This window comes from Artemia franciscana, chromosome 17 (assembly GCF_032884065.1).
Source record: "Artemia franciscana chromosome 17, ASM3288406v1, whole genome shotgun sequence".
Taxonomy (NCBI): Eukaryota; Metazoa; Arthropoda; class Branchiopoda; order Anostraca; family Artemiidae; genus Artemia; species Artemia franciscana.
This window is the reverse complement of record NC_088879.1, coordinates 14745040-14772711: the sequence shown is the minus strand read 5'-3', so window position 1 is coordinate 14772711 and position 27672 is coordinate 14745040. Positions and strand designations below refer to the sequence as shown.

At 34.3% G+C, this 27672-nt stretch overlaps 1 protein-coding gene across 1 annotated transcript in view; it reads right to left on the bottom strand.

Annotated features, from left to right (window-relative positions):
- LOC136037914 (CCR4-NOT transcription complex subunit 2-like) overlaps positions 1-27672 on the bottom strand; it is a 41371-nt gene continuing 13699 nt past the window's right edge. Inside the window, exons 4-7 of the mRNA XM_065720770.1 lie at positions 19522-19770; positions 15388-15649; positions 3963-4070; positions 1-309 (exon numbers count right to left, since the gene is read on the bottom strand). Coding sequence (XP_065576842.1) covers positions 102-309; positions 3963-4070; positions 15388-15649; positions 19522-19770 — 827 coding nt within the window. The 3' untranslated portion in view covers positions 1-101. The remainder of the gene's footprint in view (positions 310-3962; positions 4071-15387; positions 15650-19521; positions 19771-27672) is intronic.

The window sequence follows — 27672 nt, the reverse complement described above, 5'->3', positions numbered from 1 at the left end:
TCATATCTTAACGAGTTTATTTAGCAATGTTGAGAACCTCAGCTTCAAAAAAAGATACAAAATATAATACAGTCAAACATAAAAAAAAGGAAAATCACAGGTCAAAACATCGTGGCAGGAAGGTGAGGCCTTTCTTCTAACTTATCATAATCCACATGGAATTCCTTTGCAACTTTTCGCCAATTTTGTGGATCCCAGAAAAAATACGTACCACGTTCATATGAGTTAGTTTTCTCAACAGGAACCATGCCTGGAGCTCGAGTGATCCATACCCTTTCTTCCCGATGATACCGCCAATCTCTGCTATACCTAGAACAAAGCGCAAAAGTTAATGAGTCTGTTTCAGCCATCAAAAAATTAAACATTCTTTGCAAATAACAAGTTTCGAGAGTCATAGTTTAAAGACACTTGGTTACATGGAATAGGGAAAGAGGTGTCAGGGTTACCAATTTTTTCACTTAGCCTGTCAGATTTCCAGCCATAATCCTGCCATTTGTATTGATAGCCTGTCATTGTGTGTTCAGACCTTCGACTACACTTAACCATGGTAAACTACAGCCAATTCCAAATGCTTTACACTCCCCCATAAATGGTACAACTCAGGTGCTTGCCTTAGAGCTCTTATAATATTCTAGTGGAGTTTCTGCAACTCAATATATGTTAGGTAATTAAGCAATGTAAATGAAGTTCTTAGTCACATTTGAAGAACGTATTTGAAGTTCAGACCTTCAAATACATTTAACCGTAATGAAATTACAGCCAACTCCAAGTGCTTTACAATCCTCAATCAATGGTGCAACTCAGCTACTCTGAGTGTTGGGCTTAGAGCTCTTACACTATTCTAGGAGACTTTTTGCAACTCAATATAAGAAAAATAATTAAGCAATGTAAGTTGAGCTCTCAGTCACATTTGAAGTACATTAGAAACTTTGTCAAGGTTGATGGATCTTCAATACCGTATCTCAGAGTACGAACACACTCATTACTATAGAAATATTCATGCTACAGATAACAGCTGCTTTCAAGCTCTATAGGAAGAATTAAGTGTCACAAGGCAAGTGTTTCTTTTGAACTTGAACGACTTAAAATTAAAAATTCAAAACATACACATCGTTTAGTTACTCTACCTCATTGTGAGGGCAAAAATAGCAGTAATAAAACTTAATGCTGACCTACTATCCATAAAATAAATCTACTCTGTTATTGAGAAAACTTAGAGGCTTATCCATCTCAAAGGTCATAAAAACACCTGAAATCTACTAATAGGTGATGGATCTGTTTGTTCATGTCTTGATTATGCATTTTTCAGGAAAATTCAACTTCGTGACTGTCAGTGAAAGCAGCCTATTGATTATCAGACTTGACTTTTCCTGAAAAAAGATAATACAAACATGCTAAAATCGCCTTAAAAGTCGAATTTGAGCCTTAAGTTGTTTAAGTTGATAAGTTAAAAAGCCCTAATATAACCCTCTGTGAGAATAAGTTAAAAAGCCCTCATCCCACTTTGCCTTAAAAGGCACTATAAATACAAGATCTATATTGTTTGAAGAAAAACAGTTAAGATCAATCAATAACCAATGGATTACATTATTGGTTACACAATTCATTAGAGAGCATTTAAAATAGTTAGTCCAGAGGCCAACATGAATAAAATGGCAGTTTTTAATGTCACCAGCTAAGTACCTGCAAAGAATTAATAAAAATCCTTTTCATTCAGGGACCACTTTGAAGAATTATAGAGAGCTGGTTTGGTCTTTAGACCTTTGGTGTGAAGTATATCTTTTCAAAACGCTGAACGTGACACGAATAGTTTTTCTTTTATCTACGAAGCACATTCTAATATCATCTGTTAGTGATTACGCAGAGCATTCTCTTGGATAAGTTAAGGAACTATGTTAACTTTAAGAAAAAAAAAGCAACAGCTCTACAAGACTTTTATTTGTAACAGCTTTATTGATTTAAGAAAATAGAATTGATCATTTTCAATTATCAGATTTATTTTTCATAAGGCTTAAACACTGGAATCATTACAGCTTATGTAATGTTCCTTCTGAAACAAGCCTGTGAAGCAAGTCTACGACAACCCTGTGACTATAAGTTGCACTAAAAGGACAAGATATTCGTATCATCAGATTCCTTGGTCTCAGATTTGTCCATTCACCAACCCAGGATTATGCTATTACCTACACTTTCCTTAGAGAAGCATCTAAACTTGTATAAAAAAAAAAAAAACAGGAAAATTGTCCGTTTTTCAATGATTCTTAGGAAATTTGCAACATATTTTGACTGTGAAAAACCCTGTACAGGAAATTTTGAAAGTTTAATTAGATATATGAATAGAACTGATAGGAAGGAGAACTGAAACCGAACCGTAGAACTGAAACCGCATGAGTACTGAAACCGTAGGATAGCAGAAAAATGGAATACCAAAACTTGTCCAGGGAACAATAGCCTTCAAATGCTGTTAGGATTCCAATGCGTTTAACCCAAAATTGGAAAATAGAAGGATAGGAAAATTAATTAGGTTAAATTCCTGTTCAATCTTTTTTTGTATGTGATTTATAAGTGTTTTAGTTTTGTTTTGTTGGCCCATTACAAGCTAAGCTTCTTGGGCTTCGTAATTACTTTACGTTTTGTAACTGTTTTTTTAGTATTAATAAATTAATACTTTACGAATTTTGATTTCTTTACAAATTAATAACTTATTCCTATTGCTGGTAAAGAGGGGCAGGAAAGAATTAAATATACATGACCAGCTCACTTACTAGCCTAAGCTTGTTAGGGGGAAATCGTAATAAATCATTTATAATCGTTTTAGGTTAACACGAGCATTTTTCGCCGTATTAGGTTCAATGGCTAGCTTTTTATGTGATATAACCAATTTAATTGACAAGAAAAGTGACAGTAAGACCGCAACAAAATATCAATGTCATCTTCTTCTAGCACCCAGCTCGGAATACATCATCACGTAGCACAACTTTTTGCTTGCAATACGATTGTGATATTTTTCCTACCGCTGGCGCAAAATCCATTTTAGCCGTAGTCCAAAGCGGTTCCACCCATGTCTAAAATGTGGTCACGGCCAAGATACGATTGTTTATCTTATTTAAAATTTGGAATTTTAATTGGATTTTCTCAACACCCTTATTTTTCAACATCAGTATTTTCGCAAGGCAAACTAGCATGGCTTAGAAAAGTCAATAAACCACATCTATCATATAGTTGTTGAAAATTGCTTTCAGGCAAGGTCAGGCAATGAATCTTGGGGTTTGCGTCATTCTAAAGAGAACATGAAATCTACTTTGTCTATTTCAATTTCCACGCTGTTCCAAATTCGAATCTGGATTTATCGAATTTCTGTTTTTAGTCGAAGTTATTAACACATAAAAATGATCCAATCAAAATTTACTTGAAATTACTTTGAGATTTATTGGTGCTTGAAACATTAAAGCGGATGTATATACAAGAATTCATTTTTCAGAGGGCGTTACAATTTTTAAGCGAGAGGGCAAATTCGGCAACAAATTCAAAGCACTATCGAATTATACGAAACATGTAAGTCATTATGGAAAAAATTGTGAAGTTTTTGAGGTTCAAATGGGACAAGAGCCCGGAATCCCATGGTTTGGTTCAGGCACCAAGCTATCTTTCTAAAATATTAAATAATAAGTACTTAGCAAAAGCTATAATTAGGCACATGTGCACATAGGTCTGACTCAGAGGGGGTGAGAGGGGATGTGGAACATTTTTGCCTAAGAGTGAGGCAAAACAAAAATGTAGCCCATGAGCTGCCAATCATTCCATAGGGAGGGGGTGTCCTTTCGTAACCAGCTATTTACTTAGGTTTTCCCAAAAATAACTAGATTTTTTTATACTTGAAGCACAAGCGCTAAAAGTATTTTGCAACCCTGATTTTAGTACACTTGACATGTTCTACGTCTTAAATAGTTGAACAAACTTACAGTTCAGCAGCAGCAGCCAGTTGTAAAGCATCTCCAAAATATGTATAGAAGACGTAAAATAATAAATCTTCTTGGTATCTATTTAACTTAATAGGAGCTAGTTTTTCCCTGAAAGAAAACATATTATATAAACATTATAGTCACAATAAAAAATTCCTATATCAAAAACATTTGAATCAAAAGCACAAAATTCTGTGACTTCCAATTCCTATTACAACTTATATAGTACAAAGAAGAACGGGAACCAAAACGCAATAGAAGCTTCGACTAGTCTTTACGTAAAACTGAGTTGCCTTTTTGTACTTGGTTAATTTTTACATCTAATGCTGCTAAAATGTTGACAACAGTTACTCAAGCAGATATTTTCTTAAGACGTCTGCGAGACATCTTGAATTGGTTAGTTATTTTAACTCCAGTTTGACAAAAAGTTTGACCAGTTTAATAGGCGGTAACGGTACCACCCTTCTCCTGCTGCCCCCTGGAATAGTAAAACAAATAATAATCAAACTACTGCTAAGTTTAGCCGCTGTTCAGCCAAAGCCGTCCTTCCCAGTGTCTGATCATGAGGGAGGGTATTTTTGGAGTACACTGCCAGGATTGGATGGACTGAAGGCAGCAACATTAGTCAAAAATATTCCCCCGGGGGGAACTCCATCACCAGGAAAACTTGAAGCCTTGAATTTCGAAGAGCAAGCCAAGGTAAGAGAAAGAAGTACGATTGCTAGTTCTATTCCTAAGAATTAAGTGACAATCCCCAACCACTCGAGAGAAGAGTAGATTCTGTCTAAGCAAGTCTAAAGTTGGTGTATACGATTCTTAGTATGGGGGGAGGGCAACGGTGACTTTGGCACTAAAAAGGAATGTAAGGGGGCCAAGGAACACATGTCACAATCCCTCTTCGATCAACCCATGAGTATAGTTCAGGGTTAAATAGCACCCAAAAGTTTTCCGACATGAAAAAAGCTAAGAAGATAAAGGAAGATACAGGCAATCCTTATCTCAAAATACACGTCCAAAGGCGGCACTAATAGCCCAGTGCCTATCAGTTTTTTGTAGGGGGTAAGGGGTGAAGCCAAATAACCTTTGTGGGCCTGGTCTCGATTCAGTTTTGTGAGTTCATTCACAATATTAATGACAATAAAAACTTTCCTACTAAAATTCTCTCAAAACTTTTTGATTAGTATGTTAGGGTCCTGTGCGTTCAAAGCATTTCAAACTTCTTTCTAAAAAAAATCACTATAGTGTTATTCCGTAAGCATTTGACGAATGTAATGGTTTACAAATAAAGAAAATGACCATGCTTCCGTTGTTAAAAGTGTTGTTGCAAAGTATGAGCCCAGGGCATTTGATTAGGCAAAAGTTTTACCGAAACTAAAGTAGAAAAATAACAACCAGATTGTAAAATTGAGTAGCCAAAAATCAAAATGTGGCAGTCAAACAATTGTAAATTGAAATTATGCCATTTCAGTATTTACTTACTTATTTTTGACTCATGGAAAAAAGTAAAAAAAGGAAAAACACAAAGTGGAGTAGAAACAGTAATGAAATAAAGAATCCATAGATGGTCAGAATTTAGCAGCAGTTAGACTAAAAAATTACTTTGTGCCGTAAGGAAACATTTGTGCCGTAAAAAAGCCTGATTAAAAAGAGAATTTTGTCACAAATTAGGCTACATATCGCTGGCGACATTGTGCCAAATTCATATATTTTATCACTATTGTAATCCAGGAGTTGAGCTTATTCATACAATTTAAAGCAAGACCCATAGTTTTTTATTTTTTTAAAGAACCAAATTGCAAGTTTTAAAGATCACCGAGTACGTTTTCAGATGAAGCATTTAAAATTTTTCCATCCCACCACGTACAAATAAAAATTTATTATCTTCCTCTATAGCTTAAGGTTAATTTCGTCGCAGGATACCAATTTATAATTTGGCTTACTAATTCAGAAAAAGTCAAACTCCCACAGCGAAGAATTTTGGTCGGAAATTGAAAGGTGATCACAACTGCAAAATAACACATTCTAGTCCAGTAAAAATACGGTTTTAACCCGGCATTTGAGCAACACAACAAACATATTTTACAAAGCGATGGAATTTGATGTCATTTTGGACTGTTCTCTTTTCCATTGGACATTTCCCAGTTTTGAGAAGGATCTGCTTAAATTTTATTTATTTTACACAATAAAAAAGTTTAGAAAGTATTTGGGGAAATAAAACCAGAATGGATGATGATAGGGATATAAATTTTTCGTTTCAGATGTCTAGTAACAGAAAGAAAAGAAAAGGGCTATTTATTTACAGATATCAACTCTTAAAACAGGAATGTCGTCTTCTCTCGGTAACAGCTAACTAATATATGGTTCAATACAGGAACGACGAAGCACTAGAAACTTAATAAAAAAGAGAAGATAACATTAAAATAAATTTTAAGTCAAATGTAATGTCATAGGCTTTTCAACTAAAGCCTATGTTATTAGTAAATATTATCACTGCCACTGCTAAAAACTCACCGCAGCAACAAGCCGCCTGAACCCAACACAGCTACACACGCTCCTCCTTCATCCCAATCTATTCAAAACCGCCCTCTTTACGCCCTCCCAGGAAGTTCCCCTTTCCTTTAAATCGTTCTTATGACATCTTCCCACCCCAGACGGGGACAGCCTACTTTCCGTAGACGGTTGGACGAAAATTAAAATCTTCGGCAGTCTGTCGTCCTTCATCCACAAAACGCGCTTTAGTCATATCAACCTTTCTTTCACTACAGCCCTAGAAAGCGGATTGAACCACATTTTTCGTACATTCTACTGTTTGAAATAGGTCAGTCAGCCGGGTACCCAGATCAATCCGTAGGCGATTTCTCTGGAGTTTCTTGCAAATCTTCACCCGCTTTTCGGACCGCCCATGCTTCAGAGCCATATTTGACCACTGTCATCACTGTAGCTTCCAATACTCTAATGTTGGTTTGCAGACTTATCTTTCTATTCTACCAAACTTTTTTAAACTCTGAAAAAACATCCCAAAACATAAGTATTGACTTTTCTACTTTTAACATCTTCACTGCTTTAATCGTCTTTACTAATAATATTACCAAGGTAACTGAAGCTGCCCACTTGATCAATCGTTTCGCTACCCAAAGTCACCTTTTCATCTTCACTTATTCCTTGCCTCAGTGACTTATTCTTCTTAACCTATTCCAGTACCCCGAACTCGCAAAACCCCTTGAAGTTCATTCATTTTGCGCAGACTTTCATCTAGGATACTTAAATCATCAGCATAACCTAAGTCCAGGAGTTTTCCCTCCCCATTTGATTCCATGGTCTCCAATTGCCTTTCCTGTGCACCTTAAGACGAATTCCATAAAAATGATCCATATAAAGGGGGATAGAACACAGTCCTGTTTAACTCCTGATTTAATACAAAACCAACTGCTAACCTCATTTCCTACCTTAACCGCAGCAGTATTATTCTCGTACATAGCAATAATCACTTTAATGTATTTGTCTGGTATACCATATTAGGAAAAGACCTTTGCTAAAGCTCTTCTATCAACAGAATTGAACGCTTGCTCATAATCTATAAAGCTGAGGACCAAGGGCGTTTGACAACTCAGGCACTTCTCAATTAGTAATCTAAGAGTGAAAATTTGTTCGACGCACCCTCTACCTTTTCTAAAAACCGCACTGTTCTTCTCTTAAGATTTTGTCAGCAACTTAAGACTACAAGTGACCAAGGCTATTAGGCTTAGGTTTCGCTTGTTCGCCTGTGAGTCCAAACAAATTCAGTCCCAGATCTCGCATACAAGTCTAATAGACATTGTCCGTCACGCGTCAACCCAAAATCAATCCAATCTTTCCTCCCTTAGTTCTATGACTATATACCTTAGTTTTGCCCTAGGAATGACATATGGACGGATGATAGATAGATTTATCTATCAACAAGTGAAATAACATAATTTTTATACAATTCTAAACAGAATTGTGCGAAAATTACTTAGTAATATCATATTACTAAGTAATTTGTACCTACAGAACCTACAGTAACCTACAGAGACCAGACTAATAACTCAATATTTATCACACTCGCTCTTATCTCGTTTTTTTACAGTGGTTTAATTAAGGTTTTCCTAAAATCGTTAGGTACTTCCCCTTTTTCAAAAATCAATGAGATATACATTTATTAAAAAAAGAAAAGAAACACTTTTCTCCATTCACCTGCCAAGAAAGGCAATAAGCTTGTATATTTATATTCATAATCTTCAGTAACTCATTTCTAACCTCAAAGCCACCATATTTAAGACATTCACCACACTATCACCACCTGGAGCTTTATTATTTTTAATATTTTTAGTACTGTCGCTAATTCTTCCTCACAAACAAAACATCCTTCAAGGAAGATTAGGTATCACAAACTTTTTCATTTTCCTTCTGTCCATTTCCCTTTAACTATTTCTTTATCACTAATTACGACGTTCCTATCTTTAACTAGGACAAGTCCAGATTGACTACTCCCTCTCAATTTATTAACATGAAAGCACAATATTTTACTATTATGCCGTCTAGCTGCATCTTCCAGATCCTCAGCAATGTTATCCATGGCCTCCACTTCACACCTCCTCAGTTCATATTTTAATGCTTTCTCCGCTTTCTTTACATTCCTTTGGTTTTCATATGATCTGTCACTCAGATAATTCTTGTACAAGCCCCTCCTCTTCTCTATTAAACACAATTCTTTTAAACTAATATTCCTAGCTGCAGTCCTAACTTTCTTCCCTAAGACACCATCAGCTCCTTCACAAATTGTTTTTCTAAAATTATTCCAACCATCTTCCACATTGTCAATATTAAATTGACAGTAAATATAAAATAGGTTTTATTACCGAATAAAACATAAAAATATGGAAATGATAATAAAAAAGTAGAAAAAACTAAACCGAACCAAATATTAAGACAAACATAGATATACAGTAATGTTCACAAAATTAAACCGAAGAAACTATAAGTCTAATCCAGCGATTTACAAAAAACTATCAGCCATTCCGAAGCGAAAAAATTGGCTCAGCTGTCCCATATTTATGGTTAATTATACAATTCCATTAACAATTGAAATTCTTAGCAGTTTTACACTATCTTAATACTAGGAACTCTTTATGTTTAGGATAATTTCTGCTGAGTTTAAGCTTTAAAACTTGCCCTTTATTTTAAAATGAAACAAACTTTTTTTCTTATTCAGTAAAACGCAACCTAAAGTCCCAGCCTTTGGGGAGGTCATTATAATGCACCTGAAACGACGTGCTTTCATCTCAAACAAACTTCTTTGTTTAAGCAATTCACTCTCCTCATATTTAGCATGATTTCTGTTCAGTTTATTTTTTAATCTTCATATGAAACAAAAGTTTTCTATTATTAATCTAAGCACAAATCCAACTCCAGTCTTAAGGGGGCAGTTCAGTGTCAGAAGGACACAAAATCAAGCCCCCCCCCCAAAAAAAACGAAACAAAGCATGGCAACAACCTCGCAATATACATCTCTGCAAGAAAAAGTGGCCACTTTTATTCACGGGTTTTTAGATGCTCTGCTCGGACAAGATCGAAAGCAACTCGTAAACTTCATTTTCCAAAAATTGGCCCCGCCAATGACTCACATCGTATATCGGCTATTGATTATGGCATTTTTATGAGAATTTTATGGCCCATAAATTTAGGAGTGCTTCGCACACATAGTAAATTCTAGAATTAATATCCATTAATGAAACACGGAAATGAGCCTGAAAATGACAAGATTGGCATCGTCAAAAGCCTACCATAAAATTATGTCGCAACAATATAGCAGTGTTTTATGATGATCGCTGTCCAAAGTTTATGTTATTTGTGCCTTTCGTTTATGTTATTGTACTGTGTTCATGGCCGAATATTTGGCTTTAAAATATACGTTATCTATCTATAATTAAGCCCATTTGCAATTTTAAATTTATAATCTAGTTACTTTTGTGATGTTCACGAAGGTAGCTAACAATTTATTTTAGTAAGTCTGTTCAAGTTACATATATATTTTTTATTTTACATTACTTTAATTTTAGATTCTAGTTGTTCTGTTTTTGTTGGTTTTTCTTCTTTTTTTTTCTCCGCTAAAGATGCCTTTTTCTATACGTGCGAAATATTCGTTTTTTTGTTCTCTTCATTTCCTTTACTGGCCAGACCCGTTTGTCATTTTCAGATTTATTTTTTTTGTTTTGTCATGGCAAATTTGGCTTTAGCTCTTTTAATACCTATTAATTTTAGTTACATCTTTGCCTAAAGAGAGAGGGGATGGGGGTTGAGTAGGAAAGACCGTTCATATTTCTGACTAATCCTATTCCTTTTAATGCCACACTATACAGTCATAAAAAAATACTTGCTTTTGATCCTATTTTGCCTTTTTTGCTTTCTTATATAACACAAAGCTTTAAACTTAACCAAAATGTCTATAAACATATTTGTACACTTGAAAGCTTTGAAACACAAATTAAGCTCATGTTTATTTAATCATGTAGAGCTTCTTAGTTTTTCATACAAATAAAGTTTCTTGTGCTTGAATATAATCCATCAAAGTGAAAGTTCTTCTAGGAAAAACTTTTCTGGGGTTTTTGGGAACCAATATTAAATACAATACAGCCATACCTACGCACCAACAGCATAGAGAAGGGAGACTATTTCCATTTAGAAAAATAGCTCCCTTTTAAAAGGCCCCTTCGGTGAGAAAATTAGAAATATGTGTGCCCCAAACAGAGCCTTTTTTAGTGTTGGACGACCTCCCTCCCCGTACAGATATAAAAATCGGAAAAGTATGCGATAAATGGCATAGCTTCATCATTAAAATGAATCCCTAGCAGGGTAGTCCAAGTAAAAGAAAAAATCCGTGATATATGATGTTTAAAAAAAAAGAAATTTTTATTTCTGTACAAAGGGTATAGGTAACTTACAATCGAGCTGGCGCTAGTATCGACGAAGAAATTCATCCACGTCACCTAAAATTTAGCTTTTTTTCAGCATAATAATGAGGAAAAATTAGTTTAATTATTAAAACTAGAGAAGTAATATGTGTCTGATCTCTTTTTCTGATAGACGAACGGTTGCAAAGGTTGAAAAATGCAAAGAGACACGAAACGCCAGATGATTATATTTTTTTTTACTTGTTTGATGAGTTCAATGACGTGTTTGACGGGTTGCAATGCGATAGAAGTGTTAATGAAAATAGATAGCTAGGGTCACTGGACATCTTAATAATGTGCTTGATTCTAAAAGGCACGAACAAGGAAAAGAGGTGGACTCCCTGCTCCAATGGCGAGACAAAAAAAAGGCTGAGACTCAAGTCTTTTCAGACAGAGCTATTTATAACTCAAGTTTTGTTTATCTTTAGAACAGAAGAAAGTAAGTCTATCAAAAATTGGAACATCTTTCATACTTTCTTTTTTTTTACTGCCTTAAAATAAAAAAAAAAACATTTAACACTCAAAATCTATAAAACATCCCATTGCTATAGAATATAAAAGATAGGTGAAAAAATTTTTATTCCTAGACAAGGCGTTGTACTAAACCACATGCAAAGCTTGACGATATGCTTATGATGCCAGTCCTAGCCGTATGTGACATGATGCCAGATTCGACAGAAAGCTAAGCGTTATCTTCTATATCTATATATATAAAAATAAGTTGTCTGTCTGTCTGTGGATCTGTGGATCAGGTGACGTCATGTTTCTGTGTCGACTGACGTCATGTTTTCGACTGACGAAATTACGAAATTACATTGGGACACAAATGACGACCAGGACACCGGCACATAGGGAATATAAATGACGACCGGGACACTCAAAGAGAAAGCGACCGGGACACAAGGAATGTTCAATTAGCAATCACCATCAACAAAACACCGTCAACAAACCATCACAAATGACGACCGGGACACAGGGAGTATAAATGACGACCAGGACATAAGTAAAAAAAAAACTAAAAAAAAGGTAAAAACTACAAAAAAACTAAAAAGAAAAAAACAAACTAAAAACTAATAAAAAAACTAAAAAAGCTAAAAAACTAAAACTAAAAAATAAAAAAAACTAAAAAAAGGAAACAAAAAGAAAAATAAAGGAGAAAAACAAAACTAAAAAAATAAAAATAAAAAAAAACTAAAAAGAAAAAAGAAAAAAAAACTAAAAAAACTAAAAAAATGTAAAAACCAAAAAAAACTAAAAAGAAAAAAAGGGGAAAAATACAAAAATTTATTTCATCATTTACCATTTCAAAAACGAATGTATATACAGACTGGGACACCGGAATACAAATGACGACCGGGACACAGGGAATATAAATGACGACCGGGACACAGGGACACAACTACAAAGGGGGCGCCGGGGGGCACAGGGGGATATATAAATGACGATGGGGACACAGAGAATGTTCGATTAGCAATCACCATCAACAAAGCTCAAGGGCAATCATTAGAATCATGAGGTATAACTTAAAAAAAACTAAAAAAAAGGCAGAAAACTAAAACCTAAAAAAAATACCAATTCAAAAACGAATGTATATACAGACTGGGACACCGGGACACGAATGACGACCGGGACACCGGGACACAAGGAATATCAATGACGCCCGGGACCCTCAAAGAGAATTCACAGACTGGGACACCGGGACATAAATGACGACCGGAACACATGGAATATAAATGACGACCGGGACACCGGGGGGCACACGGGGATATATAAATGACGACGGCGACACAGGGAATCGTCGATTAGCAATCACCATCAACAAAGCTCAAGGAAATCATTAGAATCATGAGGTATAGATCTGAATACGGATTGTTTTCCCATGGACCATTATATGTTGCATGTTCAAGAGTCGGTAAACCTGACAATCTATTTATATGCACAGACAATGGGACAGCAAAGAATGTTGTATATTCGCAAGTTTTACGTAGTTAAAAACATATATATATATATATATATATATATATATATATATATATATATATATATATATATATATATATATATATATATATATATATATATATATATATATATATATATATATATCTATATTCACAGGTGGGACATAGGGACACAACTACAATGGCGCGTAACTATTATGGCGCGTAACGACTTACGCGCGCGGGGGGGCTTGGGGGGGGCGCGAAGCGCCCCCACCAACTAGGTGTTGGGGTGGCGCGAAGCGCCACCCCAACAGCTAGTATATATATAAAAATAAGTTGTCTGTCTGTCTGTGGATCAGGTGACGTCATGTTTCTGTGTCGGCTGACGTCATGAAATTAGTTGTCGTCATTTTTGCTATGACGGTGACGTCATTAATGATATTTAAGACATGCGTTCACGGAAAAATGTTTAATTGTAAAATGACTGAAGAGCCTACAATGGCAACAGCCGAGGAAGCTGTTCAAAGAGTCTATGCCAAAAAACTTGCTGCTGATAGAGAAAGTAAGAAAAGAAATCGTGCTGAGGAATCACAAGAACAGCAAGAAAACAGGCTTGCAGCTGATAGAGAAAGTAAGAAAAGAAAGCGTGCCGAGGAATCACAAGAACAGCAAGAAAACAGGCTTGCGGCTAAAGAACGCAAAACCGCGCAGTTAGATGAAAATCCACCTGGAAAGCGAGAGTCAAAACATATCAAAACTGAAAATGATAGCGATGATGATTGGGTTTGGGATTTTGACTTGGATAAGGTCATCAATGCCTACCAGATTTAAGTTAAAAAACAAAGGTTCGGCGATATGTACTTCATAGTGACGCTGAAAAATAAAGAAGAAAAAAAAAACTGAAAAAATGTAAAAAACTAAAAAAAACTAAAACGAAAAAACACTCAAAGATAAATTACAGACCGGGACACAAATGACGACCGACACAGAGGGAATATAAATGACGACCAGGAACCTCAAAGAAAAATTACAGACTGGGACACCCGGACACAAATCACGACCGGGAATATAAATGACGACCGGGAGGCAGGGACACAACTACAACGGGGACGCCGGGGGCACAGGCGGGATATATAATTGACGACCGAGACACAGGGATTGTTTGAATAGAAATTACAGACCGGGACACCGGGACACAAATGACGACCGGGACACTGGGACAGAGGGAATATAAATGACGACCAGGACACTCAAAGAGAAAATACAAACTGGGACACCAGGACACAAATGACGACCGGGACACAGGGAATATAAATGCTATTTATATGCACAGAATGTTGTACATTCGCATGTTTTACGTAGTTAAAAATATATATTTATATCTATCTCTATTCACAGGTGGGACACAGGGACACAGCTACAATGGCGCGTAACTAATATGGCGCGTAACGACTTACGCGCGCGGGGGGGCTTGGGGGGCGCGAAGCGCCCCACCAACTAGGTGTTGGGGTGGCGCGAAGCGCCACCCCAACAGCTAGTGTTTTATAATTACAAATGATATGATGTAATGAATATGAATGATATAATTAAAATGAACGATGTAAATGAATGATATAATTAAAGTAGTTATGATGTCAGTCCCAGCCACAGTTGACATGATGCCATATTTGGCAAAAAGCTAAGCGTTGCCTTTTGTCATTACAAAATATAAGCATTAAAAGATGATTAAATAATATATTAATAGAATAATGATAAATATGTCCATGAATTAGAGACGGCTTTAAGAAAAAGGGCACTTCTTTATATGTATGAGCGACTAAAAAACGTTCGGTTTATAACAGATTTCTTAAATTGTGCTTAGAAGTGAGTTTTTTGATCTACAAAATTCAAAAACCAGCGCTGATGTTTTAAGCTTCTCATTTTTTTTAAAGCTTATGTAAAATTGTAAAATTACCTATTTTCAATGGAACAACAGGTTTCAAGTTTTTTTTGTTTTTTTTTTTAATGTAAAAGAAATCCCATTTCAATAGCCTTGCAGATTGTGGGTATTTTACAGCTTAAATCCTTACCATTTTGGCGAAAGTTGTTAATTGATATTTTCCTTAAATTTCATACCTCTCGCTTGCATGCTTCTTGAAATACTAAATACCCAAAACATAAATAGCGCGAAAAGAACAATGACAAAGTTCCCAGAAAAATGTCAGTGACGATTATTTTTATTCTAAATCGGAGAATAGATGTCAAATATGAAGTAAAGGATCGTCTTGATTGACATCATTCGCCCTGTCAGCAGCACGGTCAGCTTCAACCGGAGGGCCAATCATAACCTACAAAATTTTCAGGGGTTGTACAAAAATGACCCACTAACAAAATTACTGTCGGCAGTGTCAAAGCTGTCAATCAAGATGAGGCTTAACACTTAAAAGGATTATCTTATTTAGACGAGTATTAGAGTGACCGATTGAGGAACTACTATTTTTAATTGGTACCTGAAATAGAGGGACAAAAATATACCTGATAAATGAGTTGGTTAGGTATTCAGGTGGGACATGGTAATCAATATCTTGTGGTCTGCACGGTGTTTCAGCCCAAGGACCACCGAAATTTGGATATAAGTTTTCAGGAGAATTCAAATTTAACCCTAATGTTGTTAAATCAGATCCAAGTGCCAACGCAACCAAGTTAGGGTCTGTTTCTGCCACTCGAATGAAAGTCAATAAACCGACCATGCCAAACTGATCACCGACCATTCGGGCTGGTATATTCGTGACTTTTCCTAAAAAGAAAAGAAATAAATTAAATATGTCTAATGCTTTATTTTACTCGAAGGTATGAGCTAGGAAAAAACATCAACATATACCGATGGGCTGGCGTTGCTTAGCTCAATGTCTGACTAACGAAATATCGCACACGAAATTTCTTTTCTTGAGAGCTACAAGGTGAATAGAATTTACTAAATATAGAACATTCCTATAAAAAGATAAAGCAATGAATAATATGAAAAAAAAAATAAATGAAAATAAGCAAGGAAATGGTAATCGCATCAATTTACTGTCCTCAAACCAGATCCACAAGGCACTAAAGAAAATCTTAAGAACCTCTAGTTTTATAACAAGATTTAATAAACTCATCTACAACCTGACAAAAAAGTTAAAAAACACATCGAAAATGTGTTTATGGAGGGGGGGGGGGTTCAACCCTGAACTCCTCGCCCTGGACACGCCTTGGAACTAATAGAATTGAAATCTTGCTACTGGGTTTCAAAGCAAACTAATGTCAGCAAAACTTTTATCATTACTTATTGGCTCTGTATATATGGCCAATATCTCTGTGGGGAAGTCTCGTATCTAGAATTTGGAGTATTTATCAAATATAGAATCAGAAATGACTAAACGTTTTTAGAAATAAAAGAATTTAGTAACAAAGCAATTTAACTAACTCACTCACAATTTCCAATAATACAAAACCAAAACTAGACAATAATAGAAGGATAATGGGAGAAGAGACATTAGGGGATACAAATTTTGATGGTAAGAATTTAGTTTCGTCATTACAAAACACAAACCTTCTTCTCCAACTAATAATTCTGATCGATCACTAAATTTAGTTAAAAGGTCTGTATTTTTTTTGCACACGATTTATTTGAGGTTCTTGATTACTTTTGGCAAAGTTTACATTTTAAATAGATCATTATGGAATTGATTGATATGAAATCTGGCTACTTGGTTGCTATGCAAATCAATGTCAGCAAAGCTTTTCCCATTACTTCTCATGGCCTTTATCTTCGTGAGAAATTTTGCCATTTGAAGTGATGATGTAAGCAAAATTAGATTATTTTCATCAAGTTCGTCAACTGACAGACAGAGTTGCCACACCTAATAATCTATCACTATTTATAGTGATATTTTACATTGCCTAAACAGAAAAAAAATCACTAAACCAACAATTCACTAAAATACAGTGATTTTTTCTCACCAGGTGGCAACCCTACTGACAGAGGTAAGGATGTTGAATCTAGACAATAAGAACAGACTTTCACATTTTTGTTGTTTTTACCCGTTTTTTCTAAACTATTTTAGATTGTTTCTAAGTAGGGCATACGGTTCTAAGCAACTGAGAATCGGCGTTTTAGAATTTAAAACTAAAAAAGGAAGTGAAGATACACGTTTTAGATTAGCACTTGACAAATTTATACGTTTGGATTATACATCAACACTAATATTAAAAAAGAAAAATCTCAGTAAATTAACATGTCTTTTTTTCGTAAACTATTAAGTACCCCATATTTTCAGCGCTGAAGTTACCAAAAAGTCGGATGGTTCCGTGGGATTTCTTATTTCATCAATTCTTTCAAATAAAACTCTTCTCAAATTCATTTGTGCCTTATTATGGCACAAATGACTTTTCTCTCTTTTTGAAACATATTCTATTATTTTTATTAAAGAGTATTCCTAGTTTACCTATTTGAAGTGTCTGTACAGTAAATGAAAGCATTAGCCTTCTATAATTGAGTCAGTCGAAGAGAATTAAATAATTGAATTATTAATGAAAAATTAAAACATACTTTAGTATTTTTAGGTATTTTTAATTATATAGTTGAGCAAGTCGAAGAGAATGGGTCAAGCAGCATATTAACCAAAAAAAGACGAACTGCCGGAGAAACGTGCAACATGATCATCAAAATCTAAAAAATTAGGTCAAAAAATCAAAATTAATAAGTTTCTTTTGTTATTATGTGATTTTATGCTTTTGACTTGGTAAACATGCATTTTTCAACATAATTTAGCTAGCATGAATACATCACTTGATGCTTTTTTTATGTTCTATCAGAATACAATATTTGCTTGAAATGAAAATTAGATTTTAAGCCCTTTAAGGGCTACAAAGCCCAAAAACAGCTCATAGTTATCAAAAAATTCAAAGGTAAATATGCCATTTTCAACATGATTCAGTTAGGATGAGAGTGAATACATCACTTGATGACTTTTGAATGCTCTAAAATATACATTAATTGCCTCTGGGGGAAATTAGACTTTTAGCCCTTAATGGACTAAAAGGGCTCAAAACAGCCTATAATAACCAAGTTTTAGAATGCACTTCCGAGAAAACTGACTGTTGAAAAAGAAACTGCCATTTGTATTTGATTCAGGAGTAGAGTAACACAAATATGTGTGAAATTCAAAAAAGAGCCAAAACCCCTTAAAATGAGGTGAGTTTGGTCGTGACGTCATTTTCAAGGAGTTTCAGGCTGTTTTTAAAAATTCATGTAAATTTATTTTCGAAATAACATCTTACTATTAAGACTAAGGAAAATAAAATTTACCATTCCTGAATCAGCTACCAATGGACATTTCTTCTCAGTAGACATTATTTAGAAAAAAAAAGGTTTTTAAACGCTTGGTTACTACATACTGTTTTACCTTTGGGGCCTCATTAAGGACTCAGCATGGAATTTACCCCAAAAGCAATTCAAAAATTATGAAATAGAACAAAAAAGGCATGAGGTGATGTATTCTTTTTTGTCCAAAACTTACAACACAAATAAAAACTTTGAAAACAGCTTTGCATCTCTATTACGCTTTTACGAGCTGAAAAAACATTTCGGGGGGGGGGGGGGGGTCAAAACCCTTGATCTCTTGCCAGAATACGGCCTTGCTTAGGAGTTTATTCGAGAGGGCTTTTTTCCCATTACTTTCTTTAGAAACACAAAATCCTGGAAAAATAAGACGTGACAAATGACACAGATTTTCTTTTAAAAATCTTTTTTCTTTATTACTTTCTTTAAAAAAAAGTCACAGAAAAGTAAGTTCTTTAAGCAGAAAAGTGACATTCATTTTATTAAGATTTAACTATAAAAAAGGGTTACAAAAATTTTCTGAATAAAGCAATATTTGTCAAAAAGACATTTTATGTACGGGAACACAAATGATGCCCAACTTTTTTTTGCTATAAGGACAAATCTAAATTTTGTTTTCTTAAACTTAGTTTTCTTAAGCTTCAATTTCCCAAAGAAAATTTTTTTCTTTTACTTTTTGGTGCATTAGAAGATAAAGGCCTAAAAAAATCACAATTAAAATAAATATAAAAGGACAAGGATTTTTCTAGGCCTATGATCCTCACAAATACACCAAATGACATTAAAAAGAAGCTAAATGCCAAGATATTCATGCTGCCGAGTAGTATTCACATAGCTTCCGTCTGCGAAGTATCCAATATCCTTGGTTTTAATAAGGTTATATTGATTTCTAATTTAAAGGAAAGGGCCCACAATCTAGGACATAGCGTTTCAACAGACCAACATACACAAAGTATCAAAGATTCAAGAAGAACTCCTTAATGTATATACTGAAATAATGGCAGCAATATTTTTCCCTCTTAAAGAGTCTAAAGAAAATTATTGAATACATACAACGTCTTGAAAGGGCTGCTTTGACAGAAAAGAAGTTTGTTTCAAGCAATAAATACTATTTTCTTTATCACCTCTTCCCTTATAATTTTGAGTACTTTTACTGCTGAGTACTTAAATACTTTGTACGTTAAGCATTTAAGTACTTAAAGTGCTTTTGTACTTGAAGTGCTTTTTTACTTCAAGCAATTAAGTACCGATTACTTAGTGTATTGGGTACTTTTGAAATTTTTAGTACTCACCATCTGGACTTGTTTGAAGCCCTTTTTTACTAGATTGTCCCCTTGAATCGCTGCTACTAGATTCAATGGCTGATAGGCCGTTAGGTCTTCCACTCCCTACAGCAGATCCACTTCCTATAGGTTGTACTGACTTATCCCCCGTTGAGCTCCCCTCAGTTTCCTTGTTTTGAGTTCCAGGTAAAGCAGGAAAATCTTCATTTGACATGGTAAATTCATTTTGTTCGCCACTAGGGTTCTTCATTACACCAACTACAAAATAATAAGAACAGTTAGACAGACAAAAGAAAAAAAGCGCGTATTAATAGAGGCATTTCAGCATAAAAAATTGCAAGGAAAGATCATAAACATTGAGAAATCAGCTGAATTAGTCATTTTATTATTTTTATGATTTAGTAAATATAGAATATTTACGATATATAATTCATAGTGTCAGTAGAAAAAAAAACTGTTTATGGGAAACCCGTTTATTTGTATATATTAATAGGCCAAAGATATAAAACCAAATATATGCTATGTGGTTAGCCCAGATAGTATAAAATTGAGCCTCTATTCATGGGTCATTGTTTTGAGCATTGACAATTGAGCAGTTTACAAAATTTTACAGTGGATCATTATACACACAAAAAATAATTCGATATATCCTTTTACACACTTTCATAGATACAGAATAAGGTTAAAAGAGACTCGGGGATCTTTTCTCTTTGAAAATGAACATTTTTGTTCGGCAGATTCAGCCTATTTTGTCTCATGGCTAGAGGATCAGTTTGAAACTTCTAGGGACACTTTGTAGAAGCTGGTGGCAGGGGGGGGGGGGTATACAGGGCGATTTTATTTTCTTTTGATGGAAGGGGGCAATTTTTCTCCGATCCTCACAAAAGTATAGGCTCCAGGTTGTTTCCTTTTTTTGCCTATAGTCCGACATACTCAGGCTCAACTAACCCATAAATGGTATTCGATGATAATCATCATTTTAATTTAATACGTTTTTCCATACTTTTTCAAGCTTCATATCTTCCTATTTAGATGATTTTTATTTTTGGTTAATTGATTCGTATAAAGGCAAATGAAAACTGCAAAGGAGAATCTCTCCAAATCGACCACAGATAAAAGTTTAGTATTTTTTTTTTTTTTTTTTTTTTTTTTTTTTTTTTTTAGAGATTAAAAAAATATATATATAAAAAACAAAAGAACTACTTTGGCTTTGAAATAAAAGAAAATTATCCCAGGTGGATTCCTTATTAATCAGCAAAACCTAAGCAAATTATTAGAGAAAATACGATCAAATTATATCCATTTTTAATTACAAGTGTGGCAAGAGAATACTTATTCAAAGAACAGCAAAAAAAAACAGATAAGTAATGCAAGGAGGAAGAATTTTCTTCGATAAATATTATATTGCTTAATGTTTCAAAGAAAATCCTTCCTTATATGCGACTCAATGAAAGCAACAACTAGGGTACTTAGTCTTACTCCCCATCAAGCTGAGATTCAATCACCTTCTCTTAAATGTCTTGATAACAAGCATTTAGAGAGCCCCTAACCTTTCTCTTCCCTTAAAAATAGACATAAAATCTTTTAAAGGAAAAGATGGTGTTCCCATTCCTAAAAGCAAACTACACAATTACTACTACAATCAAAAATTTACTGCAGCGCTAAGCCACACAAGGCCAACAAACGTACACATGCTTATCTTCCATCCCAATCTATTCAAAGCCTCTCTCATTAATACCTCCCGAGAAGTTTAATTTTCACTTAAATCTTCCCTTATGACATCCTCCCACCCCACCGGGGAACGACCTGCTTTTCATTTTGCCCAAGATAGTTGGCCAGCAAGGACGATCTTTAGCAATCTGTCATCCTTCGTCCGAAGAACATGTCCTAACCCTCTAAACCTTCCTCTCATAATAGCCATAGAAAGCGGGATTGAACCATATTTTTCGTAAAGCCTACCATTTGAAATGCAGTCAATCAGCCGGGTACCCAAAAGAATCGATAGGCAATTTCTATGGGAAATCAGTAATAAATCCTTCTCCTTCTTTCGGAGCGTCCAAACTTTAGACCTATACCTGACCGCTGTCATCACTATAGCTTGCAATAGTCTTAATGAGTTACTCATCTAATTCTAGAAGAGTTGGTCTAGGAGTCTAATTTAGTCTGAAGTCTAGCGGAGTTGGGCTTTTTAGGACAAAGTCTACTGAAATGATTTATATAAGTGGGAATAGAACGCAACCCTAATAAGGTCCTGATTGACCTTAATAACTAAAATTATAAAATACTAGCTGTTGGGGTGGCGCTTCGCGCCACCCCAACACCTAGTTGGTGGGGGCGCTTCGCGCCCCCCCGCGCGCGTAAGTCGTTACGCGCCATATTAGTTACGCGCCATTGTAGTTGTGTCCCTATATCCCACCTGTGAATATAGATATATATATATATATATATATATATATATATATATATATATATATATATATATATATATATATATATATATGTATATATATATATATATATATATATATATGTTTTTAACTACGTAAAACTTGCGAATATACAACATTCTTTGCTGTCCCATTGTCTGTGCATATAAATAGATTGTCAGGTTTACCGACTCTTGAACATGCAACATATAATGGTCCATGGGAAAACAATCCGTATTCAGATCTATACCTCATGATTCTAATGATTGCCCTTGAGCTTTGTTGATGGTGATTGCTAATCGACCATTCCCTGAGTCGCCATCGTCATTTATATATCCCCCTGTGCACCCCGGCGTCCCCTTTGTAGTTATGTCCCTGTGTCCCGGTCGTCATTTATATTCCCTGTGTCCCGGTCGTCATTTGTGTCCCGGTGTTCCAGTCTGTGATTTCTCTTTGAGTGTCCCGGGCGTCATTTATATTCCTTGTGTCCCGGTGTCCCGGTCGTCATTTATATCCCCCTGTGCCCCCCGGCGTCCCCATTGTAGTTGTGTCCCTGTGTCCCGGTCGTCATTTATATTCCCTGTGTCCCGGTCGTCATTTGTATCCCGGTGTCCCGGTCTGTATATACATTCGTTTTTTAGTTTTGTTTTTGTGCTTTATTTTTTTCCTTTTTTCTTTTTTTTCTTTTTTAGTTTATTTAGATTTTTAGATTTTTTAGTTTTTTTATTAGTTTTTAGTTTTTTTGTAGTTTTTACCATTTTTTTTAGTTTTTTTAGTTTTTTTTTTTTACTTATGTCCTGGTCGTCATTTATACTCCCTGTGTCCCGGTCGTCATTTGTGTCTCTGTGCTTTGTTGATTGCTAATTTATATTATATTTATATTTATATTTTTTATATTTATTAATATTTTTTTAGTTTTCTTTTTCTCTTATTTTTCAGTTTTTTCCTTTTTTTTAGTTTTTTCTTTTTTAGTTTTTAGTTTTTTTTTGTTTTTTACCTTTTTTTAGTTTTTTTAGTTTTTTTAGTTTTTTAGCTTTTTTAGTTTTTTTATTAGTTTTTAGTTTTTTTTTAGTTTTTGCCTTTTTTTAGTTTTTTCAGTTTTTTTTTAGTTTTTAGTTTTTTACCTTTTTTTAGTTTTTTAGCTTTTTTAGTTTTTTTTCTTTTTAGTTTTTTTTGTAGTTTTTACCTTTTTTAGTTTTTTTTCTTCTTTTGTATTAGTGTGAAATAATTCAGACGTCATATGCGGACAAACACGACGTCACTCGACAGACAGACAGACAGACATAACCCACAAACAACTTATTTTTATATATATTTATTCATATTTTTTTAGTTTTCTTTTTCTCTTTTATTTTTCAGTTTTTTCCTTTTTTTTAGTTTTTTTCTTTTTTAGTTTTTAGTTTTTTTTTAGTTTTTTACCTTTTTTTTAGTTTTTTTTAGTTTTTTTAGTTTTTTAGCTTTTTTAGTTTTTTTATTAGTTTTTATTTTTTTTGTAGTTTTTGCCTTTTTTTATTTTTTTCAGTTTTTTTTTAGTTATTAGATTTTTACCTTTTTTTTAGTTTTTTTTAGTTTTTTAGCTTTTTTTCTTTTTAGTTTTTTTTGTAGTTTTTACCTTTTTTAGTTTTTTTCTTCTTTTGTATTAGTGTGAAATAATTCAGACGTCATATGCGGACAAACATGACGTCACCTGATCCATCCACAGATCCACACACAGACAACTTATTTTTATATATATAGATAATAACTAAAAATTATTATCATACTAAGTAATTTGCTTCCATCAGAAGCCAAGCTAGGTCGTCCATAATTACCATGCTCCCTCTTTTCACCTTTCTTATAGAGGGTATTAATTAGAGTTTCGCTAAAATCAGGTAATTCCTTTTATTAATAATCTTCAGTAATCTATCTCTATGTTCACAACCACCATATTTGAAACCCTAGTTTCAGACACTGACAGCATCTGGCACCTTATGACCTTTTAATCCTTTTAGTATTGTCATTAATTCTTCCTCACAAAATGAATTTTCCTTCACATCCAAGGTTAGTCCAGATTGATAACTCCCTCTCAATTAATTAACATGTCAGTACCATATTTTAAAATATTTTAAATAATCATTTTAAATTCAATTAATAATTATTTTATATATTTTAAATTAACAATATTTTAAATTTTCCTCTTTAAGATACCATATGCGACCTCACAATTTTTTTTTTTAATTGTTCCATATATCTTCTAGATCGCCAAACCTTAGACTATCCAGTTTATAATTCAACTGTTCCTGGAAAAGTTTTCTCAAATTCTCATCCTGAAGTCTACCAACGTCATAAGCTCCCGGAAGATAGTCACCCTTCCTAAATTTCAGCTTGCCTAAACTGACATTGCTCTTTACTCGAGAGCGACTAAATATCGATCTAAGTGGATATCCTGTTTTACATAATTAAATTAAATAGTTAGACTCCAGATTTAGTATTTAAACCTCTATGAATCGGTCGGGAGGCAGGGTCACACCTCAAAAAATATTGTATAAATCGAAGTCAAAATATGCGAGCTCCATGTGTTGATAATTAAACTTCCGTTCTTGTACTGATTTTTATCAATGAATATATGAACTTAATACCAATCAAACCATTAGATATAACATATTAGAGAACCTTAAAGTGGAGATTTTAGGCTCGTATCCAAAACAGTGAGGATTTTTTTCCAAAAGAAAAATTACGAATGCATGTTTGTTTGTTTGATTTTTGTTGTTGTTTCTTTTTTTCAAGGGTGATCATATTGAGGTAATGCCCCCAGAAGACCAGGAGAGGATTCATTTGAATGAAAAATGAGCCCTGTCTAATTGACCAAGAAACTGTGCCACGAATAAGGGACATTTTCTGCCATTTTGTGGCACCAAATCGCAACACTGCCCCAAAGAGGACGAAGTCCCAATAGATCGAAAACTCTGTGATAGTCAGTCAATTTAAAAGTATTTAAAAACTATGTGATTAGCTTCCCTGTCGCACAGGAATTAATGCCGTGCGGTGGCGCACGGCATTAAACCTGCATTAGTGCAAGTTTTGAATTTGGCTCACAGTACACAAATGCTTAAAACGAAATTTGCGCATTAATTTTACTTTTGTTTAACTAATAATAACTTTATAATAACCCAAGTTTAATTTTTGTTCTAGTTGTATAAGAATGACTCGTGAATCATAAAGTAATTAGTACAAAAACCTCTTTTAAAAGTAAAAAAAGAAAGTTCTGCTGAAAGGCACGCTATTGAGGTGAGGCAATGCATTTCATATACGCAATATTTTCTGTCCGTTTTAAGTATTAATGTTGCTTCTTACTTTCAGTTAAAAAAAATGTTTTTTATTTAGTTGCTAATCGTTTTTAAATAATGTCGGGAAATCCAGCTCCCCCTCCATGGAAAAGTCCCTTCCCCCACGAGAAATTTCTCCATGGAAATGAACTCTCACGTATCTAACATTAGCGATGTTTACAGAATTAATTTTGTAAGGCATAGTAGCAAAACGGCCAAAGAGGTCGAAACTATTTTTATGAAAATGAGAGTCACAAGTTAAGCAATTCTCAAATGGCTGAAATGAATTATAGAAAAGATCTTTAAAAGATATACGTAATAATTTATGTTCGTTTTAAGTTTTAATGTTATTCCTTACTTTCAGTTGGAAAAAACTTTTTTTTTTTTTATTGAATCACAAACACAAACCGAAGACATACAATATCTTTGATAATCACATAAAAATCACAGTTATGAAGCTGCTTGAGGTAAAACTGAATGCTGAGATTGGCTGGAAAATAATACAAACAAATTATTGCTTATATCCGCCATTATTTAACAAAATTCGATCTTTAGTATTGAAAAGGGGGCAAACTTCCTCATATACATGATATAAGGAGTTTATCCCCTCGTCAATACCTCGCTCTTTAAACTAAAGTTCGAATTTTGTTCCAATTCTTTAAGAATGACCCCTGAATCACAAAGGCCGTTTAATTAGAATAAATAGCTCTTTTGAAATTACTAAAATTACTTTAGCGTCAAGAGCGAGGCACTGACGAGGGGACGAACCCCCTCATATACGTAATAATATCTGTTTGTTTTGAGTTTTAATCTTACTCCTCACTATCAGTTGAAAAGCTTATTTTATGTTAATTTCTGATTGTTTTTTTTAATAATGCTAGAAAATCCAGCGCCCCCTTCATGGAAATTCTCTTGCACCATGAAAAATCCCCCCCGAAAAGACCCTCCCATGTAACCCTCTCCCCTGAAAACATCTGTATACTTCCCAATAACCAATACTATTTGTAAACAATGGACAAAATCCATAACTTGCACCCCTTCCCCCGGGAACTGTGGGGGATTAAGCCGTCCTCATAAATACAGTTATTAAATACTTCAACTATGCTGGACAAAATGGCTATCTCAAAATTTTGATCTAGTGACTTTGGGAAAAAATGAGCGTGGGAGAGGGCCTAGTTGCCCTCCAATTTTTTTAGTCACTTAAAAAGGGTGCTATAACTTTTGATTTCCAGTCGAATGAGCCCTCTCGCAAAATTCTAGGACCACTGGATCGATACGGTCACCCCGGGAAAAAAACAAATAAGCACGCATCCGTGATCTTTCTTCTCATAAAAAATACAAAACTCCCTATTTGTGCGGATAGGAGCTTGAAACTTCTACAGTAGGGTTCTCTGATACGCTGAATCTCATGGTGTAATTTTCATAAAATTTCATGCCTCTTAGGGGGTGTTTCTTCTTTTTTTTGGAAATAAGGCAAATTTTTGCAGGCTCCTAACTTTTGATGGGTAGGACTAAACTTCATGAAACCGATGTATTTAAAATTAGAATAAAAATTCGATTCTTTTGATGCAACTATTGGTATGAAAATTCCATTTTTTCAGAGTTTCGGTTACAATTTTGTCGGGTTGTTTGATGTTAAATAAAAAAAAAAAGACTTTTGGGAATTATGATCAAAAGAGCAATAACTTGAGTTAATTGATTTAGTTCATGATAGTTTTTACTTGTCAATAATTAACATTATAGATTGTTAGTGAAGATTTTTTAGTGTACACTGACAATTTTGCACTGCTTTAGAAATCTTTTTTTCGAAATGAATAGGAAGAAATCAACAAGCTTTCTACCAGTCAATGGATCAATTACAATAGGAAAATATAAAAGAAAATGGGTCGCTAAAAAAATTCTTGTGAATAGGTACGAATAATAATTAAATTTTTCTCAAAGATTATACTTTATTGTAGCACTACAGCTTTTATCCAAGCGGTACAAGGAACAATAGTACAAGGAGTTCAGAAGGTAGTTGTGTTGTCTCTTCTCTTGTCAAAACATGTCGTTTTGTTTATCAAGATATAGATTTTGTCAAAAATTATGTTTTATTTTAATATTATGTTTTGTTGCTTACAAAAAGCATCCAGATACAATAATTCCCTTTCAAATGAGGCCCTAAACATCTCCTAGTGATGTTTCCGTGCCCACTAGCCGTGACGAAAAAAAGGAAAAAAAGACGTTTCACTACGTCTCACCCTTGCGAACATTGATTTTGGCAGTTTTGACTTCGATCCAATACCATTTACGAAGGCTTTCATGCTATTTTACGTAATTTCTTTAAATTTGTCTTCACAATAAACTTTTACCATTAAGGCTAATAGAAAAACTAATTACCATCCCGAATCAACTTTAAATAGTCATTCTTCCTCAATGACAATTTTTTT